Source organism: Ascidiella aspersa, chromosome 2 (assembly GCF_963924565.1).
Source record: "Ascidiella aspersa chromosome 2, kaAscAspe10.2, whole genome shotgun sequence".
In the NCBI taxonomy this organism is placed as follows: Eukaryota; Metazoa; Chordata; class Ascidiacea; order Phlebobranchia; family Ascidiidae; genus Ascidiella; species Ascidiella aspersa.
Genome location: NC_139448.1, coordinates 16,687,147 through 16,707,216, shown reverse-complemented (window position 1 = coordinate 16,707,216; position 20,070 = coordinate 16,687,147). Strand labels below are relative to the sequence as shown.

General features: G+C 38.8%; 2 protein-coding genes across 2 annotated transcripts; one reads left to right on the top strand and one right to left on the bottom strand.

Moving 5' to 3' along the window:
• Positions 1-772: 772 nt before the first annotated feature.
• Positions 773-5,663, top strand: LOC146164028 (insulin-like growth factor-binding protein 7). The gene is made up of 4 exons (XM_083381073.1): positions 773-1,625; positions 2,094-2,228; positions 4,265-4,452; positions 4,895-5,663. The coding sequence occupies exons 1-4, from the start codon at positions 779-781 to the stop codon at positions 5,048-5,050; spliced, it is 1,326 nt and encodes a 441-aa protein (XP_083237199.1). The 5' UTR covers positions 773-778; the 3' UTR covers positions 5,051-5,663.
• Positions 5,086-19,258, bottom strand: LOC146164027 (phosphatidylinositol 4,5-bisphosphate 3-kinase catalytic subunit gamma isoform-like). Its single transcript, XM_083381072.1, has 19 exons — positions 18,881-19,258; positions 16,805-16,992; positions 16,021-16,272; positions 15,651-15,749; positions 15,053-15,200; positions 14,086-14,299; positions 13,516-13,651; positions 13,161-13,355; positions 12,823-12,967; positions 12,316-12,497; positions 11,789-11,912; positions 11,304-11,423; positions 10,943-11,188; positions 9,104-9,339; positions 8,362-8,492; positions 7,356-7,568; positions 6,727-6,920; positions 6,107-6,235; positions 5,086-5,462 (listed from the first exon to the last, which is right to left on the bottom strand). The coding sequence occupies exons 1-19, from the start codon at positions 19,256-19,258 to the stop codon at positions 5,328-5,330; spliced, it is 3,465 nt and encodes a 1,154-aa protein (XP_083237198.1). The 3' UTR covers positions 5,086-5,327.
• Between the last annotated feature and the right edge of the window lie 812 nt (positions 19,259-20,070).

Here is a 20,070-nt window from a genome sequence, read left to right as displayed (position 1 = left end):
TGTGTGTTACGTGTTTTGAGATATTAGTGGAATTTTCGATTGTTAGCAGAAAAACACTTCAGCCTGTTTAGTTTAAACACGGAGAGCGCATCTTGAATGCAACGTTTTGGTTTGGTGCCAATCTGAACAATTTTTCCTAGCAGTAATGTAAATAACTTTGGGACACTTTAAAAATCAATTAGGCGTAAACGTAAAAAATAGTTACGCTTCAAGTAGCCCAAAGCACGTTTAAAAGGCCCAATTATGTATTTTAGCAGCAGATTTAAGGAATATCATATAAAATTGACGAACAAATGTAGTGCTGTTTTAAAATAATAGATTAGAACACAAACCTGCGGTTTTTGCTCTGCAGTAGGCTACCCTGTAGAAAATAAAACCATCATACATATTGAATAGGCTAATTAAGATTGCACTCGGCGACCCTGCATACAACAACAACTAACCAACCATAGGATATTTTGCGATTTACAAAAGTGGGACGGGACAAGTTGTTATATCTCTAAAAGTCAAGTTTTGAGGCTGAAGTAAAAAAGTTAACGTGACACTTCAGCTTTCCGGGTGGCTGGCCATCATCTGCCCTGGCGCCTGATCGCCGACTAAAGAGTGGTTTTAAGTTCACACTCCTATGTAAGCTCTCTCACTCAACATACATTAGCCGTCATCTGGCGCGTCCAACAGTTCGGCATCGCTCTGTGATGAGAAAAAGGTATATTGCTCGTAGAGCGGAGAAATTCTCTCGCCAAACTGTCTTCGCATTGTCCAGAAACGAACGAACTAAATGGAAGTTAAGCAGCTTTGTTTTGGTTTGTTGTGTCTTGCAGTGCTAATACTCGACGCAGCGCGATTAATCAACTGCGGCCGAACGTCAAGAATGCTCAAACAAGAAAACAACATAAAGCCAAAAGGAAAAATCCGGAGAAATCCTGCTCACCAATTGAAATTAGACAGAATAGAGTTACCTGGAAGACTATCGAAAGTTGTCCTAAAACGACAGAGTACAGCGAATCAAGATAGAAAACAAGCCAGAATTTTGCAAAAAAGTATTAAAAAAAAACGATCAAAAGTACTAAAAATTATAGGAAAAAAACAAAACAACTCTACTGCTTTGCAAAGTAAACGCAAAAACAACAACAGTTTAATACCAGATAGTGCTCAACAAATTCAAAAGTTGCGGAAAGTTAAACAGGTGGAATATCCGAGACAAAACCTTGTTTCGAAACTAAATGAAACCACCCCAAAAGTTGCATTAAGGAAGGCGAAAAGCAATGACACTGTTTTGACAAGCACTGTGCTGACATCAAAGCCGCAGACAGAAATTATCGAAAATGCAACCTTATTAATGAACCAAACGATACCTTGGCGGCACATTGCCATGCCCCAGCACTGTGGGACTTGTGTTTGGGAGGAGTGCGTAAAATTGAAGGCCATAAAACAAATTTGTCCTGCCGGAGTGGTGCGGGATTCGTGTGGATGTTGCTTGGAATGTGCCTCAGGACTACGATGGCCATGCGATCCTTCCACAGAAGGCCACCAGCGTCGTATGCTGCCTTGCGGTCTGGATTTGGAATGCGTGCCGATGGTGCGGACAGCAACAGAAAATACCACAAGTATTCAACAGATTCTAGGTATGGCCTGTTAACGTACGTCTCGTCAAAGGTCTAGAGTAGCGTGGGAAAAGAAATACACCTCTATTTGTTGTCATGCTACCGTTTGAAATAAAAAAAAAATTAGGCTTAGAACTAATTTAACCGTAACAATGTTCACCAGGCAACCAAAAAAATGTTCACCAGGCAACCAAAAAACAAAATATTAACACTGTTTTAAAAAACAGCCTTTTTGCAACCAACGTATCAACTTTTAATTCATTAATGCTATATTTGCTTAATGGCAGCAAATAATTAGTATTGCCTGTAAAGACGGATTAAATATATGATAGGTCTATATAAAATATTTTTATGTAGGTGTCAAATCGTTATTGCCTAATGGCAATAGTTTTTCTGTAAGAAAGATTAATCTAATTAACTGCACGCCGATTGTATCTTCTAGTAAACACTTGATTTCTCGCAGCTATGTTTTCAAGATTGCTTTAACAGGTCAGTGTGAATGCACAATGCACACAGCCATATGTGCCAGCGACAACAGAACCTTCGAGAACATCTGTGAATTTCGGGAGGTTGCGATTCGCTTTGCCGCACTGAGGATCAAGTATGAAGGACCGTGTAGAACAGGTAACTGTATTTATTTAGGTCTGACTTTTTGCTAGATTTTTTCAGCAAAAGGTTTAGGAAACGAACACTAAATAAATAACCCACTGTCGCTTCAAATGTTAACTGGGTAAAACTGTGCTGCGTATCTTCTTCTGCAACCCGAAACTTCTTGTTCGTCCAGTAGAGTCTATTATAGTTTTGCGGTAAATATCGAGGTTTGTGACTTGAATACCATGACTTGTATTTGTAGAAACGTTGTCACTTAGCTTAACAATGTATTTAATAAAACATTCGTATGACCTGTGCTAAGACATGGGTCTTGTTGGGATGTTCATACGAATAAACATACTGTTTCAATTTGATGAAAACAGCATAATGCTTCTTTCTTATTACAAGGGTACTCTCAGCAGAAAGGCCTATTTATCACTTTTAAAACGTTTTTGCAAGATCAACTTTGCGCCTACCGATATGATTCGTGGTAGCTTTAAATGCAATTTAAAAGAACGTTTGAAACTTAACGCTACGTTGGCTTGGAGATACGCCACAAGGATTAACGGCAGTTTTTATAAGGTTTAAACTTTGGAACAGAGAGCGATTTCGAAGCCCGATAATAGATAGTTCGGTAGGCCCGCTAACTTCATTTCAAGGCGAAAATATTGGTCGAATGCCAGATTAACGAGACCCCGAGACTTTACGGGGCTATTCTACTCGCACCTGCGTGGGAATCGTTGAGAATGTCTCCTTTTATTGCGATGTTGGTGGTACAAATGTAGCTACGAATATAAAACCGCATTCCTAAGATTGTATAATGAACCATCGATGTACGTATTGTCAAAGCTATTTAGACCGAGCTTAAAGTGATCTGGTGTGCCCAATTTGTAATGCTCGTTTGTGGGTTAAATCCAAACATCACAATCTGCAAAAATGAGTCAATTTTAATATTGAGCAATCCATTTCTATGGTTTGCCGTTGTACAATTTTTAAGCATATTCATTAATTTTGGATTCTGTTTTAAAATGTTTTGGTAATGACAGATAATATGTCTCTGCTTTGACACCGTTAGGAAAGGGAAGTCTTTTAACATTTTAGCGCATTCGGTCATACCTTTGAAAATAGAACTAATTGCGCGAAATGGAGAAGTGTTTGCCGGTTTCGATTTTTAGAACGAACCATACTTCACACTTGAACTGTCAACCTTTCCTGCTTTTAGCGGTAGGTTTTGCCTCAAGCTGCCATAATCGGTTTCACTGTAGTAACTTTTCAGTTTTAACGATTTCTTCAGAACCTGAACATTAGTAGTTTCGAAAGATAAATTAAAATCAGAACACTGTTTAGAATGTTTGCAGATTGTTTTACACACAGGCGGTTTTTGTACCGTGAAACTATATTCTATTTTTATGTTTTCTACGCTAATTTTTTCTTTTGCAAATACTGACTTTGGCCTGTATTCGGAACATATGGGTCGTTGACAAAAACACCACTTTGTATATCTTAACTATACCTTTATTTAAAAAAAAATAAGTCTCAGGCAGCCCATTAAAATACACTGCGACTAGAAACATACAAATAAATAAATAAAAGAAAAACATAAACGTGTATAATGGTGTGGGTAGTACAAGAAACATGAGTCAACCGACCCTTGAATTTTATAGGGCCGCGAAATATCAAAATAATTGCAAAGGGTCCACCAGGCAAAATTTTTTGAAAAGTTTGAGAACCGCTGCTCTAACGTATGTAATCGTCGCGAATAGCTCATTATAGTATCCGGTCATGCATCCAAGCGGAAAATGGGTAGCACAAAAGTAGCCCACAATGTATCAAATTTAATTGGGTTGACAAAGGTTTCAAGGTAAGTACCTTGGCTAGGCTGCGAACAAACAATGATTTACAGGAGGAAATGAACCTTGAATTGGAAATAAAAACACCTGTTTCTCTAAAGTTTACACGCGTTAACCAGACAAATTTAAATTAAACTAATGAAAAACAGGCAACAAAGTTCGGACATTTGATAGTTTCTGTTCAACTGCTCTGCTGAAGTTGTATTTTGCTTGTTGCAGCACCCAGCCTTAGAAATGCACCACAGAGCACATATAACGAAGAGGGAGAAATTGCTTCGTTCAAATGCGAAATAATCGGCTTCCCACTTCCTAATATTACCTGGAAACGAAGGAAGGCTTTGACCAATCAAAACCACACGAAAGAGGAAGAAGATCTTCCGGGTTATCACAGTAATATTCTCACTCAGGTAGGAAAATATAACCTCTATTATGGACTGCCAACAGCTGGGAATAAATTAATCTTGCTTACTAATTGTTTTGTGTTTATTGCGGGGTGGGGCGTGAAGTCATAACCCTACCAAGAAACGATGTTTCTTCTGTCCATATCAGGAAATGCCTTTGTTTTTTAAAAAAAATTGTTTAAAAAATACATTTTTTTATTGCCATTCAAATTTCCTTTAAAAACATAGGTTAACAAAATTTTTTTGAGAAACCAAATGTAACCTCATCTAATTGAATATAGAAAGTTGGTAAAATTGTTTTTTTTAAACATTAAAACAAATTCAAGCCTGCATTGAAAAGGTATTTGCCTTTTTCGAGTATTTGTTAAAATTATTAGTGATCCTGTATATAGCAGTGTATGTAAGTTTACAAAGGTAACTTTCACTGGCTAAACCGCTTTTAACGCAGATCCGCGGGGGTCCGGAGAGATATCAACTGACCAGCTGGCTCACGGTGGATGGAATATTGCTCACCGATGAGGGAGAATACATTTGCAGATCGTCCAACGAAATAGGTTTTGTTGAAGCGGCTGCCACCCTGACCGTAGTTGAGATTTCAAAATGAGCCCAACATGCTGATTTTCTCAGTTTTATTTTTTGCGCAAAACGCACATTGCAACTTTTTAATGACGTGATAGACAAGTGCTGATTGATAAGCGTTTAACTGCATGACGAAGAAGAATTAAAGAACAGTCTAGTAAAGCGGTACCACGACGTCACAAGTCAGTTAAAAATAAGGGAAATAAACTGTTTTATTCGTTCGTGCATAACCCGTCTCAAAAAAGTTGTACGTATCCATTCCAATCTTCCGCCAGTAAACCGCGGGTCGGCCAGTTTGGTTTTCATGAACTTCCCGACCTGGCGAATCTGTGGACAAACCAGTTGACCTGCACTGTCCAGTTCTTGCGCAAGACTCCAGCGATCTCCGCCAAGAAGTAACTGCCAGCCTCCTGCTCCGTTTTATCCAAGACCAAGACCTTAAAAACACTTTCGTATTACTTTCACAAAGTCACATTGCCACCACGGATGCGTTTGACATGCGCTTTATCATATAATCACCACCTAGTAGTTTCTAATAAATCGTTTATGTTACCTTATATGCTACCTACCAGCAATTATTACAATTTAACGAACGTTAATTGTGTTATAAATTTAACGGTTAAATAAAATTCGCTGTTATACACAATTGAAGCAATATTACAGAAAAGAAGACTCGATTAGCAATATAACATGATTGTACAAAGCAGTTGGTCTTTGTATAGAGCAGTGGTCTCCAATGTGGGGTCGCTTATACATTTGATGGGGTCGCCAGTATCTACCAATTCCACCAGTTTTAGTGATTTCAATGTGCCCGTGATTTAAACGAGCGCAATGAGTGTAATAAAAATGTTAAAACAAATAAAACAGAATTTGGACTTGGGTTTAATTTAAGCATGAAATCAACCGCTTGTGTTATTTAGTTCAGTAGTTTTCTGAAAACAAACTAGTGTCGCATGGTAAATGTTGATTTTAGTTTAACCGGTCGGGTAATAAAAAGGTTGGAGACCACTGGTATAGAGAGATAAAATACCAGCTTTACATCAAATCTAAAGTTTTTGCTTTGTTTTGTTCGGATACTTACGTTTTGCAGATATCTAATATCTCTGACAGAATTCAGTTCGGGAATCCCTGTCGACTTCATCATGTGAAATAAATTGATGAACAGCGCCGCGTGGCGGCGTATTACAAGAAAGGCGTGGACGCAAGTATCCTAAACATAGTGACGGAATAAATAAGATTTATAACCAATATTTGTGACGCAAACTAATCGTTAAACTGGGTTAAAATCGTTTTGATGACATTGGCAGTCGCTTGTTTGGCAGGTATTTGCAATACACATTTAATGCCCAGGTGTATGCGCGTTTGCCACTTGTATATAATTCAAATATCCAATCTTTAAGATTCATTCGTTTTATTTTGATCCAAAACCAGCAAAGTCATGTAAGCTATGGGGCATAGGCTGCAACTTTAGATTGCATTATTTGTAAATCTATATATTTCAATATGTTTCACAAACAAAATAACGCAAACAAAACAATATAATTTTACTCTCGAAAAAGTTATTGTCCAAAATTTGTTTTCTAGATATTTTCTGTGATTAAGCCTTGTACCACATATTTTAAATCACAATCTGGCGACCACAAACGGTAAAGCAATTTAAAAAAGTGGCCGCAATAATAGAGCTTATTATAAAAATACAACCTTAAATCTTTGAAACATATGACCGTCTTCAGAGCCCATGACATACACGAAATCTGGGGTGAGCACGAAGGGCACCCTTTCGCGCTGAATTCCATAGAACTTCTTGGTGTTGCCAAGAAAGTGGCCGAAATCGATGTGGAACAGATTTCCGGTCTCAGTCACCATAATGTTGTCGTTGTGGCGGTCTCCAATACCTGTGCATATTGTAACGTAAAAAGTGTTAAAGTATTTTTTAAAAAAACGGCGACTGGCAAATCTTTGAAAAGAGATAATTAGACGCAGATGAGTCGACGTTGCCTGAAGTGTTATTTTTGCTTTTTATTGAAATCTTGTTGCGTTAAGAAACAAGCTGATATTGGCAAAAAAATATTGTGGCAGTTAACAGGAGTAGAATATCTATGGTACTGATATAACTACAACGAACGATTTGTCAGGCTCGCAACCGGCGGAATAAATTTAAATATTCTTTACGTTCATTGTTGTCAACAAATTTGAATGTTCTCTTTAAAATCTTATGTTTATAAGTCTTCTTGTCATTTCCAGAGTTAATAAAACGACCAATTTCATTACTTCATATTGTTATGACATACAACCGTCAACCATATCTTTAAAAACTCAAATAAACCTACCCAAGATGTAGGTGGCGACGCAATATCCGGCACAAGAAAGCATGAAGGCCTCGACGGCCTCATTTTCTTTTTCGGCGGTCGGGTTTTTGCGGTCCAGCCATTTCTTGAGAACCTCGTCCTTGAACGTTCCTCGAATGAGACCGCCGAACTCTTTTTGGATCTTAGCTACAGTGGTGGCGTTGGGCACTACTTGAATAATGCCGAATTGCATACCTGAAAATTTAGGGCACGAGTGTGATATGTGAAAAAGTGGTTGTTGGGGTAGGCTACGTTTTTTTATTGAAAAACTCTTTTTTGCGAAAAAAGTTAGTTTGATACTATTTCACTTCGAACCATACAATGTGTCAATAAATTATTTTAACAAGTTTTAATGATCTAGGATATTTCTACAAAAAAATATAAATTGGGAAATGTATATTGAACGAATAAAAAATGTTATTAGCCTAGGGCATTTTTTAAGGCAATGTAACATTGTATGTACCAATTCGAATATACTGATTTGAAGAAATGTTAACTTTAAAATCATTATCTTAACATTCGTTACAAAGTATTGTAGTAAAGCCTAACTGTGCCACTTACTATAACAAGCAAGCTAATTTGTAATAGATCTGTACTATTATTTTAATATATCATTTAAACATCGGGCCCCCTAAATATTGCAAGGAATTCCTTTCTTGTTTACATAAACATTACCACTTCAAATCAATAGTAGCCAGTTTAAATACACAAAGGTTAAACTACAGTTTTCTACCAACATTCCCATACTAATAGTTCAACAGTATTTAAAACCTCAGTTTTGCACTAGAATAAACTAGTTTTGTTACTAATTTAACAGGCCAGGACGTTTAAATGCATATCAATTTGTCAAGCTGACAAGTTTTTGCGCAATGGTGTCTCATCAGGTCAACATTCTTCTGCAACTCGTTCTTTATGTAATTACAATGTTTCTTTAAACGGTGAAATCTATAAATTGCAGTTAATATAACACTATTACAACCAGACGTACCGGTGCTCATGCAACCGTATGGTAGAAGGTGAAGGTCAAGCCCCTCCTCGTTCCATAACTTCCCCATCAGAGACAACATCTGAATGGTGAGCATGTCTTGACGGAGGTCATCGCCTTGCTTAAAGAGCATTCTGCGTCAAAATTCAAAGTTGTGTTTGTTGTGTAAAGTTTCTTAACTTGAAATTGACGATAGGCAGCACCAAATTTGAGCGAGCATGGAAAGCTGTAGCCTAAATATAACTTATAAACGGTATCAATATCGCATTAATTTCGTTTGCCTCGTTATGTTTTTTACAGTGGACCGCATCAAGAAACAAACGATGTTGTGAAATACCGGGTCGCAAAAGGCGAACTTAACATAAATAATAATATTACACAATTTTTTTTAACAAAAGCTGCTATGAATAATATATATGTTAGGCTTTATTTAAACAAAGAAAACGTGGGTTGCTTTACAAATGTAATTTTATTGAACGACATTTTAAAAAAGGAAGGCAAAGTTAGACATTACAAATGTGGATATTTTCTGCTAAAAAACGCCACGCATGCGTTGCGGATGCGTCGCCTTAGAGGCGTATTAATGTCAGGAAAAAAAGGTATTTTTTATGGAAAATAAGACGCAGGCCGAAATAAACGGCTTGATTGACCGGCCCCGGACCGCAGGCCATTTAGCCCGGGTATGACTTGGGTGATGCTCTTGTTGCGACCTTTGTAAACCCTATCACGCTAGTTGAGTTCTCACCTGATAACGTTGCTAGTTTCGCACGCGGCCGATGTGTCGGCGTTGGTGAACTCGAGCCATACCGGACGCTTTTTAGAGTCCATGATCTTGGACTTGTCGACGATCAGCTTACCAAGCGTTATTCGCGGGTCGTAGGGCGCCTGAAAGCGATCGGGAAGCACAAGCTTGCCTATCTCGTCTTTGACCCCTTCACAGCCCTTGGAACCGCTCGCCGACTTGCCGCTGCGCGATGAGAGCTGGAAGCGAGATTGTAAAGCGGTGACTTTTAAATTGTGTGTCGCGGAACACTATAGTCGAAAGATTCATAAGGCCCGAACATTTTGAAACGTTTGAAAATAAGCTATTTGTATTTAAATATGCATGCATGTAGGCAATCTTGTTGCAAAGTTAAGTGGACTGATTGTAGAATCGTTTACAACGTAAGAGCATTTGTTTGAGAAATCCTGCAGTGCAAAGAAGAATTCACATAAATGTATAGCTCATAGGTAGGGGCGCCCGCAGAAAATTTTCCAAGGGGGGGGGGCAATCAGGGGCGTAACCAGAAAATCAAAAGGGGGTTCTGAATTTTCAACTTAGGGAATTTCCCTATTTTTCTTCTAACGTTAATGAATAATGACGTCATAAAACATTGACAGTATGACCTCATAGAATGGTGATTGCAAAACGTGATAAAAAAACTCAGAAACAGCTAAATACGTCCAGCAAAAGCGAGCACGTGCGTCGTCGACAATCCTGTCAGGCGCCAGCTGCAAAACCACAGTGTGCAATCGTTAACTTCATGCAAAAAAAACAAACCAAGACCGTGAAATATGTGTGATTAATTGTGGTAGAATCATACATAATTCGACTATCAGCAGCGCAGTTTTCATTTTCCATGAACGGAACTAGTGCTAAATTACAAGCACGCCTTTCACCACGTGCAATACTAAACGAAGATCGTTTTTTCCGGGTGTTATTATGCCACGATTAGCGCAACATCTGCGCCGAGCTGTGTGCCAAGTCAGCTAAATTTATTATCTTAACTTAAAATGGTAACTTTGAAACGCGTACAGAACACAGTCACCATTATACCTCCTTTTAAGAATCTGCTTCAGTTAAACAAATGTCGATGTTCACCAACATCGGATATTAGCGCAGAGACCGAACAGCGAGGATCATACTGCGTATAACTCGACGTTTTTTAGCGAGGAAAAAAGAAAGAAGGTTTGACTAAGCGTTGTCAATTGTCGAATACACACTTGCTAATCACTCAACCTAAAGAAATAACGAAAGAGAAAAACTGTCCAGCGTTTACGATCGACCAAACTAAAGACGAAAAACGGCGTTTTGCGCTCGATTTTGGTTTCGCATTAGATTAAGACGCGTGACCCAATCTCTTAAAGAGCACGCCGCTTCGAACAGTTTGTTAAACCAAGACAAAAACGAACAAAAAACGATAATATCACTTACAATAAGGGGGTGAGAACCCCCGCCCCCCCTGGATACGCTACTGGGGACAATGGATAGTGTATAAGTAATACATATTACACTTACAAATAATACTAATAATCGCATTTTGAAATTCCAGGGGGGGGGGGGCAAGCCCCATTGCCCCCCCGTGCGGGCGCCCATGCTCATAGGTTATATTGAAAAATATATACTATTAAACCTAAATTGTATAAGTTATGTTAAGGTATTTGGTAAATATATTTATAATTTAGTTCGCTGTTTAAGTTTAAATGCACATAGAGCTTTTGGTTGTCAGAATTCTTAGTAATTATGTGTATTTAGGGTAGAGACCCGTGTCAGTTTGTGTATCGCTTGTTGTAAAACAATTCCTAGCACTTCATTAAATCTCACGTGAGTGGTGAGGTTCTGTAGCGCCGACACGGCAGTAGTTTGTCTCGTGAGCTCGTCGATCATACTCGGCCCACATCCCCTCAAGTAGGCCTCCAGCAGGATGGAGTATCGCTGACTGACGTGCAGGTTCTCCACCTCGGAGCGCAGGAACCAGAAGAAGTAGTGTCCGATCCTCTTGCTCTGGAGTGCGCGTGTTAAGAGGAATCGGGCCAGCGCGCTGTCGTGGTAAGGCTCGAACTTGAGAGCCTGGGAAAATTAGGCGTCGTCGCGTTCATTTTGCAGTTTTGTTTATTCAAACTTCAAATTGGCCTATCATGTTTAAAATGTTTTTAAACCTTTACACTGCTATAGTCTAACAAACCTGAGTTAGTTGGAGAAGATAGGCGAGAAGCTTGTCGTTGCTTAGCGACTTGAGTGTGCCCACCGCAAGGCTGCGCACTTTTTTGTCAACGTACTTGGAATCAAGAAGCTCCAATGCAACCTGTGAATACACAACTTGCACCTTTACTTTTTATCGTTTTTATTGTTACTTTGACCTGATAAAGCAGGGGTGGGCACAAGCTTGTCAATAGTAAAATAGAATTTGTCAACAATCCGACTTGAATTCAGATTGAGTTTAAAAAAGACAGATACGGATATCAACCAACATTGATATAAAAAACTTGATTATTAAAGTGATTTAGAAAGTACAATATTCGCATTTACTTGGTCGGTAGTAAGCCTACACAAGAAAATACTTTTAGCATTGCTGTATCAAAATGAAAGATTGAATTTCGTTTATCAGCAATGAGATACTTATTTCACGAAAGTTAAGAATAAAACATATTTCAATGTATTGATTTTAACCTCTACGGAAATGCTTGACCATTGGTCGAGCAACTCGTGCATCTTGACCACACTGTCCAGGCTAGCCGCGTCAACGGACTGAAGGACTTTGGGCAGCGAGTTACTTCTGTCCTTGCAGTAGGCCCTAGAATAAAGACCAATTGTGACAAAGCTATGCTTGGTTTACATTCGATATATTTATCAAATCCTAGGAATAGTTTGGATGTAATATTACGCTTCTATACAGACTTTTGCAGCTCAACCAATGTTTTGCATGTTTTGTTCCTGGTGCTTTAAATAAACCACATGTGCAAATAAACCGTTTCATTTTTAAAGCTTAAAATATGCCATTTTAATTACCTTTAATATAAAATCAGTGTTTGTTTTTAACAATTTGTTTCACTTTCACACTGATTGTTTGGTACAACCAAATTTTGACCACGAAAGTATACGGAACATTACAGTCGCTATCCTCTACCACAAAAAGCTGGCCAATATTGATATAGTGTTAGAAAGTTGTCGATTTTTTTGTTTGTTAAAAATCGTACTTGAACTTGTTGAGGGTGACTTTGTCCTGCTCCGTGAGTTCGGTGAGCGCGTCGCTCTGGAAGATTTCCTCCAGCTTCTTCCACTCAGAGGATCCGTGCACCGGCTCGCCCGCATCCGACTCCGGTTCCTCTGAATGCCAGCCGCCGTTCGGGAAAACCACCGGGTGCATGTATGAGTCAAGCTGTAGATTGTTAAAAGTTTTTTTTCAGTCAGGTAAAAACTACAATAAAAATAATGCGCTTTCTGCGTTTATTTACAGCAGAGATAATTTAATTTCAGGTCTCATGTACTCTTTAAAGACAAGCATGCAAATGTACTTGTATAGATGTCTATCGTTTGTCCGTTGACGAAAAATCCATAAATGAATAGCAGTATAGAACTGCAATGAATGTTACCAGTTAAAAAATCCTTTCAAATTAACCGAGGTATTTAGCAGGAAAGTAAGCAATTATTTATATAGAAACTTGTTTGTTTTTTTAGCCCTTTTCGTCAGACAATATACGTACTTCAATGTATAGCTCTGCAGCGGACGAAGTGGACTGGGCAAAGTCGTTGGGAGCGGTCGTTCCTGTGTAGGTTTCAGCCGAAATGTCCTCGTTGTTGGTCATTGGCCAGGTTTTGAACACATGGTTGCCCGTACAAAGGACAGATCTGGCTCAGATAAATGCAATAAAAATGCATTTCAATACTAATGCTTTGTTTAAAACCTTACTTATTTAAATGCTGACAAAAGTAGCAGAAATACTTCCCCGTGTTATTTGTCTATATATTTACCGTTCTTATATCTTATTCCGCCTGTAGTGAAATGTATACCTTTTATCGATAGGACCGCTCGCGGACATACCTGTGGTTAAACAGCTGCATGTTAGCCCAGCTGATGATTGCGTGAAGTTGCTCTCCGTTAGAAAGCTCTTCCTTGACTCCGTTTTTGATCCTGCTTGAGTTCTGGCCGCGATAGATACCGATGATGTTCACGTTGAGACGTGCCTCACTTGGAATGTTGCGCAGTTTGATGTCGAACTCCAGCCAAGTAAACCAACTTCAGACGAATGTCAAGATATGTTGTATTTATCACACTTCAATAAAATCAGTTCAAGTTTATCTAGACGAAAATGCCTTTCTAGCCATAGAATTAATAACTGAATTCCAATATTTCAAACTGCTTTTTGTTTTTGTCTTACTTCATGTAAACATCTTACCGCAAATCTTTAGTGAAAGATACTGGACTGGTGATGACTGATTCTGCTAGTCTTTGACGCCCTCTATACAAAGATAGTTCAACGCAGATTTCGTCAGGTGTCGCTGTTCCATCCGAGATTGTAAGACTGTCGATCCCTGCAAGAAAATAGTAAAACAGATTATATCAGGACACATGGTCCATAAAAACAATTCTAAACGTGGTCGGTACATACCATATTTTAAAATATATATTAGAAATTAGCAATTTTATCTTTAAAATTATAATTTTAAATCAAATGTTTAAATGGTTATAAATTTTAATTTTAAGAATACTGCGTGTAAAACTTTATACACTTTTTAAAGTTAAGCTTTGATCTGATATACTCATACTTTAAATCTCATATTATCACCATGTATCTATATCTCGATATTAATACAGCAGTAGAGTAGCTACTGTCTGACCAATAGTCGTGCCAGCAAAACATTGACTACGTATCAGCTGACATAAGGGGCTTGACCTCAGCTGACATAAGGGGCTTGACCGGCGTCCACCCATGACCTTGAACTGTTAACCTCGCACGGCAACTTACCGACGACCTTGACCCGGAATTTTCGGTTCATGTCCCAGAGTGAGAAGGCAACGATCTCGGTGTGGTTTTTCTTGCACCCGACCAAGGTCAATTGCTGGTGATTCTCAGTTACGCCAGTTGAGTCGTCCACTAGAAACCATGGGTCGTGGGACCCTTCGGGGACGTCCCCGGCCTCGCTGGCCGGCGGGCACAGGGCCAGGCGCGGGTCCTTGCGCTGCCGAGTCAAAACAAGGGTTGCTGCATGTTTGGCTGACGTGAGGCCTCCGTGACAAACACGCTGCTGTTGTTTTCTTTAGGACAGGCGATATTCAGCGGTCGGGTTTAAGATCTTGACGGTTAGATGTAGCGATAGCGTTTATGAACTGCCGTCTGCGACATTTACGGCGATTAAAGGGCGCGTTTTTGTTCACGGTTCGCGTAGGAAAGTATGGTCTCTCTCGTAACCCGATACGATACTCGCGGGCCAGTTTACATTGCGGGCCTTGTGTTCGGAAGGCTTTGCACTCAAGCTTGTAAAAACACGAGACTTTGCGGGATTAGTTGAGGCAATATATATACACGAATCTTAGGAAACATTTTTCGACCCCATTTATCAATTGCTGACCGAACACATGGAGACAAATTGTCCCATAGCAATAATTTCATATAAAAAACAATCGCGATTAAGGCTGTAGTCCGATATTAACATCTATTATAATATAAAAATCAATCAAAGACAATGTAATCAACGGCATTAAAATGTTCTCATAATATTCTGGTATACTACGACAAAAGTAAAAAAATCAAAATTAATCAGTCCACATCTATTTAGATAGGTTTAATATATAATATACGACTAGTATTAGATTTTGTATGGCATCCAATGTATATAGAGGATATATTAGGTGTAATTAGTTTTTAAATACTTGGATACAAACAAACACGTGGATTTTATGAAAAAATGTAAGTCAGTTTAACTTAGTCTCACCCTTGCAACGCATTTTCGCACGTAGTCGAAGTCGAGGATCTCATGGGGCCCCCAAATGTACTCGTTCAATCCGCAAACTTTCAGAACGTAGTCAGATGGATTCGCTTCCTCGGGGATCCCAAACACCTCTCTACGACCTTCCGTCAAACTTAACATAAGATGCAGGGAATTACACGTTATGTATATATCGCAACGTCAAAATGGTAAACAAATTTTTAGCCCTGATACAACTATATTATACAAACTATACGGTTTTACCTTCTGGAGTAATTTGATTTTTAACAAGGCATAAAGCCAATTTTTCTAAAAGTGTATGAATTGAATAACATCTGTTAAATGCATGCGGGAAAGGCAACTATATTTGCTGAATATTCAAAATCTGATATAACAAGCAAATATGTTTGGTTCAGATTTGCTTCCATTTTAAGACAACGAAGGAAAAAAAGTAAACAATTATTATTGATGACAAGTCAACCTATTTTTTTTTCGAACATTGTTGATTTACAATAACTAAATCAATAATGAGTAAAGTGTGATTGCAGCTTACAAAGACTTAACGTTATTTGAACTAAATTTGTTACATGCGTTTACAACTTACCTTTCAAAAAAATCCTTGACAATGGTGGCAGGGAAAGTGCTGATGGAAACCGATAATGTAGTGCTGCTCTTGCTGGGGCCGTATATACACACTGTTACACTAAAAATATAACACACCATATACAGAAAAGCCATGGTTTTATACATTTTGCAACATTATCCAACATTACACTAAACTGCACCATATGAAGTGTTTTAAATTCGGGTTACCTTAATTAAAGGGCAAAACAGCATATTGTCGAGTCGCGGTGCTTAACTTTAAGTCGATATCTATCACAGCTCTTCTTATAAAATTAGGAGAACGTTTTATCTACTAATACAAAACTGAAAAGGTAAATTCATCAGTGCCTACTAGATAAAACAAATGATACCTGTTGTCAGACAAATTGGCGGCGACGTGACTCGGAATCGACGAGTACTCGAGCCAGGCCTCCATCGAGTAGCTATTCGCCGAGCGAGTGCGCAGCGCTCTTCGGCGGACGTTAGTGAGCTTTCTTCTGGTGAGGTACACCTCGTCGTCATCGGTAAGAGTGCTGGCCACGAACGACCCATACTTGCCCCATATCACACCCATCAAGCTGCCCAATTTAAGGTTGAAAAGCCTTTCTTCGTTTGTCTCGTTGCTGCAAAGCAATACAGGTGGTGAAAGTAAGCCGGAACGGTACAGGACTGTATTCCGGTAAAATAATTTTTTAGGAACGTCGTACATCTAAAAATATTGTTCAATTGTTCGAAAAACATTTTTTTACCAGGCTATCTCACCAACTGCTTGATGTATTGAAACAACAATTACAGTGGCACTTTTGCGAGCAACATCGGACGATAGCCTCCTGTTTCGTAAGGTTATTTGTTTTGGACGTCCCGTTATGACGTTACTTTGTGACAAGAAATATTTTTCTACTTCAGCAATGTTAATGTCACATGAAACTAAAGACAATTTTTGACAGTGTACCATACTGAGCTTCCCACGTGAAATTATATTTTAAATGTTTGCTAAATAAAACTGTTAAGGTATACTGTAAATAGAAATGGTGGAAAAAAAGATGGAAAAGGGTAGAAAGGATGAAAAAGTGTATAGAAGCCTATAGGCTGCTATTATGCAATTTGGAAAAACTCGACCCAAAGGTATGAATCAAATATTGCTCAATTACTAACGGTATGTATCGCACGTCGATTATTCCTTTCATTCCGGATTTGATCCACGAATTGACCACCCGCAGTGTCTGGAAGGTCTGGTGGACATCGCAAATCTCGTAGGTCTTTCCATCCTTGTTGTAGGTGAGTAGGACATCCTGTTCCCATATCTGTTCGTAAACTGAAGAGAAGACCTCTCTGGCTCTTTCCTGGAAAACGCTTTCATATTTAACCATTTTTTGTTTAAAGCTGTGATGGACAACCTAAGGCCCGCGGGCAATATCCACCCGCCAACGCAATCATGTGGTCTGCAACCTATTTTACAAAGTGGGCACAAGGCCATTCCTCATATTGGTTTTAGCTATTTTAACTACGTAAAACCAATTTGTACGGTGTGTTTCTTTATCGAGTGTAACATGTAGTATGAACCTTTATAGTTACAAAGCACCCTAGTTTTATCCCTAATGTTATAAGAAGCTGCGTAAAGTCTACACAGTTGAAATTTAACCCCGGCAGAGACCTCTCTGAGTTTAGTTTTGGCCCGCGACTAGAAAAAGGTTGCCAACTCCTGGTTTAAAAGGTGTTCAAAGGAAGAATCTATCACAGTAATATGAAATGTATTTCTATCGTTTTGTGAAACATATTCACAGCCAAAAAACATGGACATTTTCCGTGACAATTTTAGGACGATTAACGAGATGAAGTGATATTGGCGCAACTCCCATCCCAATGCGCAAAAAAGCGCAGGTATCCCGTAAAAGCGTGCGTGGGGCAAAACAGCATCGTCTGACTCACAACACAGCGTCGTTGTTTTGTCACATATTCGTACAGACCATTTTTGACTTCCGACCAGGCAAACAACACTGACTTAACAATAGTAAAAACGCTTTTCGTATTTGTCTGGCCACTTTTATAAGCTTGCTTAACCTTGTAGTGTGATTTGCATCAGTAATGTATTAAGCAGTGGTTCTCAACCTGTGGTACGCGTACCACTAGTGGTACGCGAAGTCATTTTGGGTGGTACGCAGTATGTTTTTAAGTAAAATTACAGTTTTACCAAAAGGTTAAGCATTTTTTTGTATTGTAATGAATACATTCATCGTAATTATTGTATAGTTAAATATTTTATGCTTTTACCAATGATAGGGAACTATAATCTTTCCGGAACATCTATGCAAATTTCTTTTATGACATCATAGCAAAACAACAAATAATGACAAAACTTGACCAGTATCTTGCAAGTTAAAAAAGCGAAACTTTTTTGAGAGTAGTGGGTCGCATTTGTTTTTCCGGGGTTAACTATAATTAGATAATCTGTCCCTGTTAATAATCCAATATACATTTCAAGTAAAGTTGAGTTTTTTGATAATTGGTGGTACGCAACAAGATCATATAACTTCGAGGTGGTACGCGGTGAAAAGAAGGTTGAGAACCACTATATTAAAGAGATGAACACTTCATATTTGCTATTATAGTATTATGTTTACAGTGGTTCGTAAACGTTTAAAGCATGTGGCACAATAAAAAACAGACATATTCTTTTACAAAACCGCACATACAATTACCCCAATTATACACAAAAAGGTAGCAACTGCATACTGTCAGTTATCTCATGGATAGTGTACATTCAAGTCTCACATGGTTTGCTAGTTAAAAGAACAATATCGTTGCGGTGTTGACATTCAAACATGTCTTGAACATCAACAAAGTTTCTTATTATAAAGTGATTCATAATGGTGAAAGATAACTTCTACACGACTGTGCGAGTGTGCGTGCGAAACCCAATGCACGTTTATCTCGGTTTACGGGCTAAATAAGTTGAATCGAAATGTTGGACGGTTTGATATTACGGTTGACAACACAATGTCATCGATAGGTGAAAAGTTATGTTATTCTATAGTCGAGACAAAGCTTATATGTAATTCGGTAATCCAAAAGATAAAAAGTCATAAAGGACTTCGAATTCATACGTCATAATACGTTTTTTAAAACAAAACATTGATGTCAGTCACATACAGTTAACTGCTAACAATTTCTCATTCAACATTTAGTCACACAATTACGTTTAAATGGCTTTAAGCTTTTGTATAAACTCACCATGAGCTCGCATTTAATCTGGCCAACAGTGTGGTTCCCTGCGCAGTTCAGCGACACCTTCTCGCCGTTCGGCAAGTTGAAGTCGACCGACATTGTACGGGTTACGGCAAAGAAACCCTCTGGAACCTTGGGAAAGGAGCGCCTGCGCACAAATCTTGATCTGCTTCGACGAAACGCCGACTTTCTTTCTACGGGCGGAATCGCGTTAACGTTGTTGGTCTGTTCTGCTTGCTGTTGATTTGTCTGGTTCAACTGCTGTTCATTTACATTCAGCTGCTGATGCTGCGCGTGACACAACGGTTCACAGTCAGATGACACTTCCCCATCCTCTGACCCAACAGGCAGTTTCAGTGTTGTTTTCAGAGGCTGCTGCTCCATTGTCTTATTCATTGTTCTATGGGCACAGGTTCCGGGGTCCGATCAAAGCGCTCGAAATACTGTTGTCGATTATACTAGTACAACTAGGCTAGATTGTTGCGATGCGAAGCTAAGGGGGAATCCCGGCGTCACTTCCTTGTATATGCAACTTGAGGTTTACAGCACAAACAGCGACTTCTCTGTGGAGTAGCTTATCCCGTCGTAACGATTCCAAACACATCCAACTTTATACAAATCAGCACGGTGATGTTTTGCATAATATTTAAAACTGTTTACAGAGATCGCCAACGAACTGCTACAAGCGTGGCATTAGCAAGTCTCACCGGATGTGACGTATAATGGCTGTATCCTAAAGCGACAGCGTGATCAGAATATTGCCATAGCTAATGAATAGTTGCGCGAGGGCTTTCAGGGAGGCCTATGTGGTTTGCTGTTTGCAAACAGCAGTGAAATTTAACCACCTTTAAGTCAAAAAAGCCTGAACACAAAGTTTATTTTCATTAAAAAGGTTTATAGAAGTAGGTATCAGTTTGAACGTTTCAACATGTTGAAAATGAATAAAGGGTTATTCGAAACGTTGTAAATGATACCTACAGGTGTATGGACTTTGATATTCTTATTACGTCTTAGTACAACCACCAACCATTATGCTCCCAAATTAAAAACGATTATTTTCGCATAGAATGCCGGAAAACATTTTCGCACAGAATACCGGCAAGGAAGGTTAATTCGTTTATCGCTGTTGAGCTGTTCTTAACTTTGTTATTACGGCTCGAACCACAAAACATCAGCTGTAAGCGGTAGAGAGCAGG

Coding starts and splice junctions, on each gene's coding strand:
- LOC146164028 (XM_083381073.1), top strand. CDS start 779: ATGGAAGTTAAGCAGCTTTGTTTTGGTTTGTTGTGTCTTGCAGTGCTA. Junction 2,229..4,264: donor TGAAGGACCGTGTAGAACAG/GTAACTGTATTT, acceptor TGCTTGTTGCAG/CACCCAGCCTTAGAAATGCA. Junction 4,453..4,894: donor ACAGTAATATTCTCACTCAG/GTAGGAAAATAT, acceptor CTTTTAACGCAG/ATCCGCGGGGGTCCGGAGAG.
- LOC146164027 (XM_083381072.1), bottom strand. CDS start 19,258: ATGGAGCAGCAGCCTCTGAAAACAACACTGAAACTGCCTGTTGGGTCA. Junction 15,750..16,020: donor GCCAATTTGTCTGACAACAG/GTATCATTTGTT, acceptor TTATATTTTTAG/TGTAACAGTGTGTATATACG. Junction 6,921..7,355: donor CGTCGCCACCTACATCTTGG/GTAGGTTTATTT, acceptor CAATATGCACAG/GTATTGGAGACCGCCACAAC.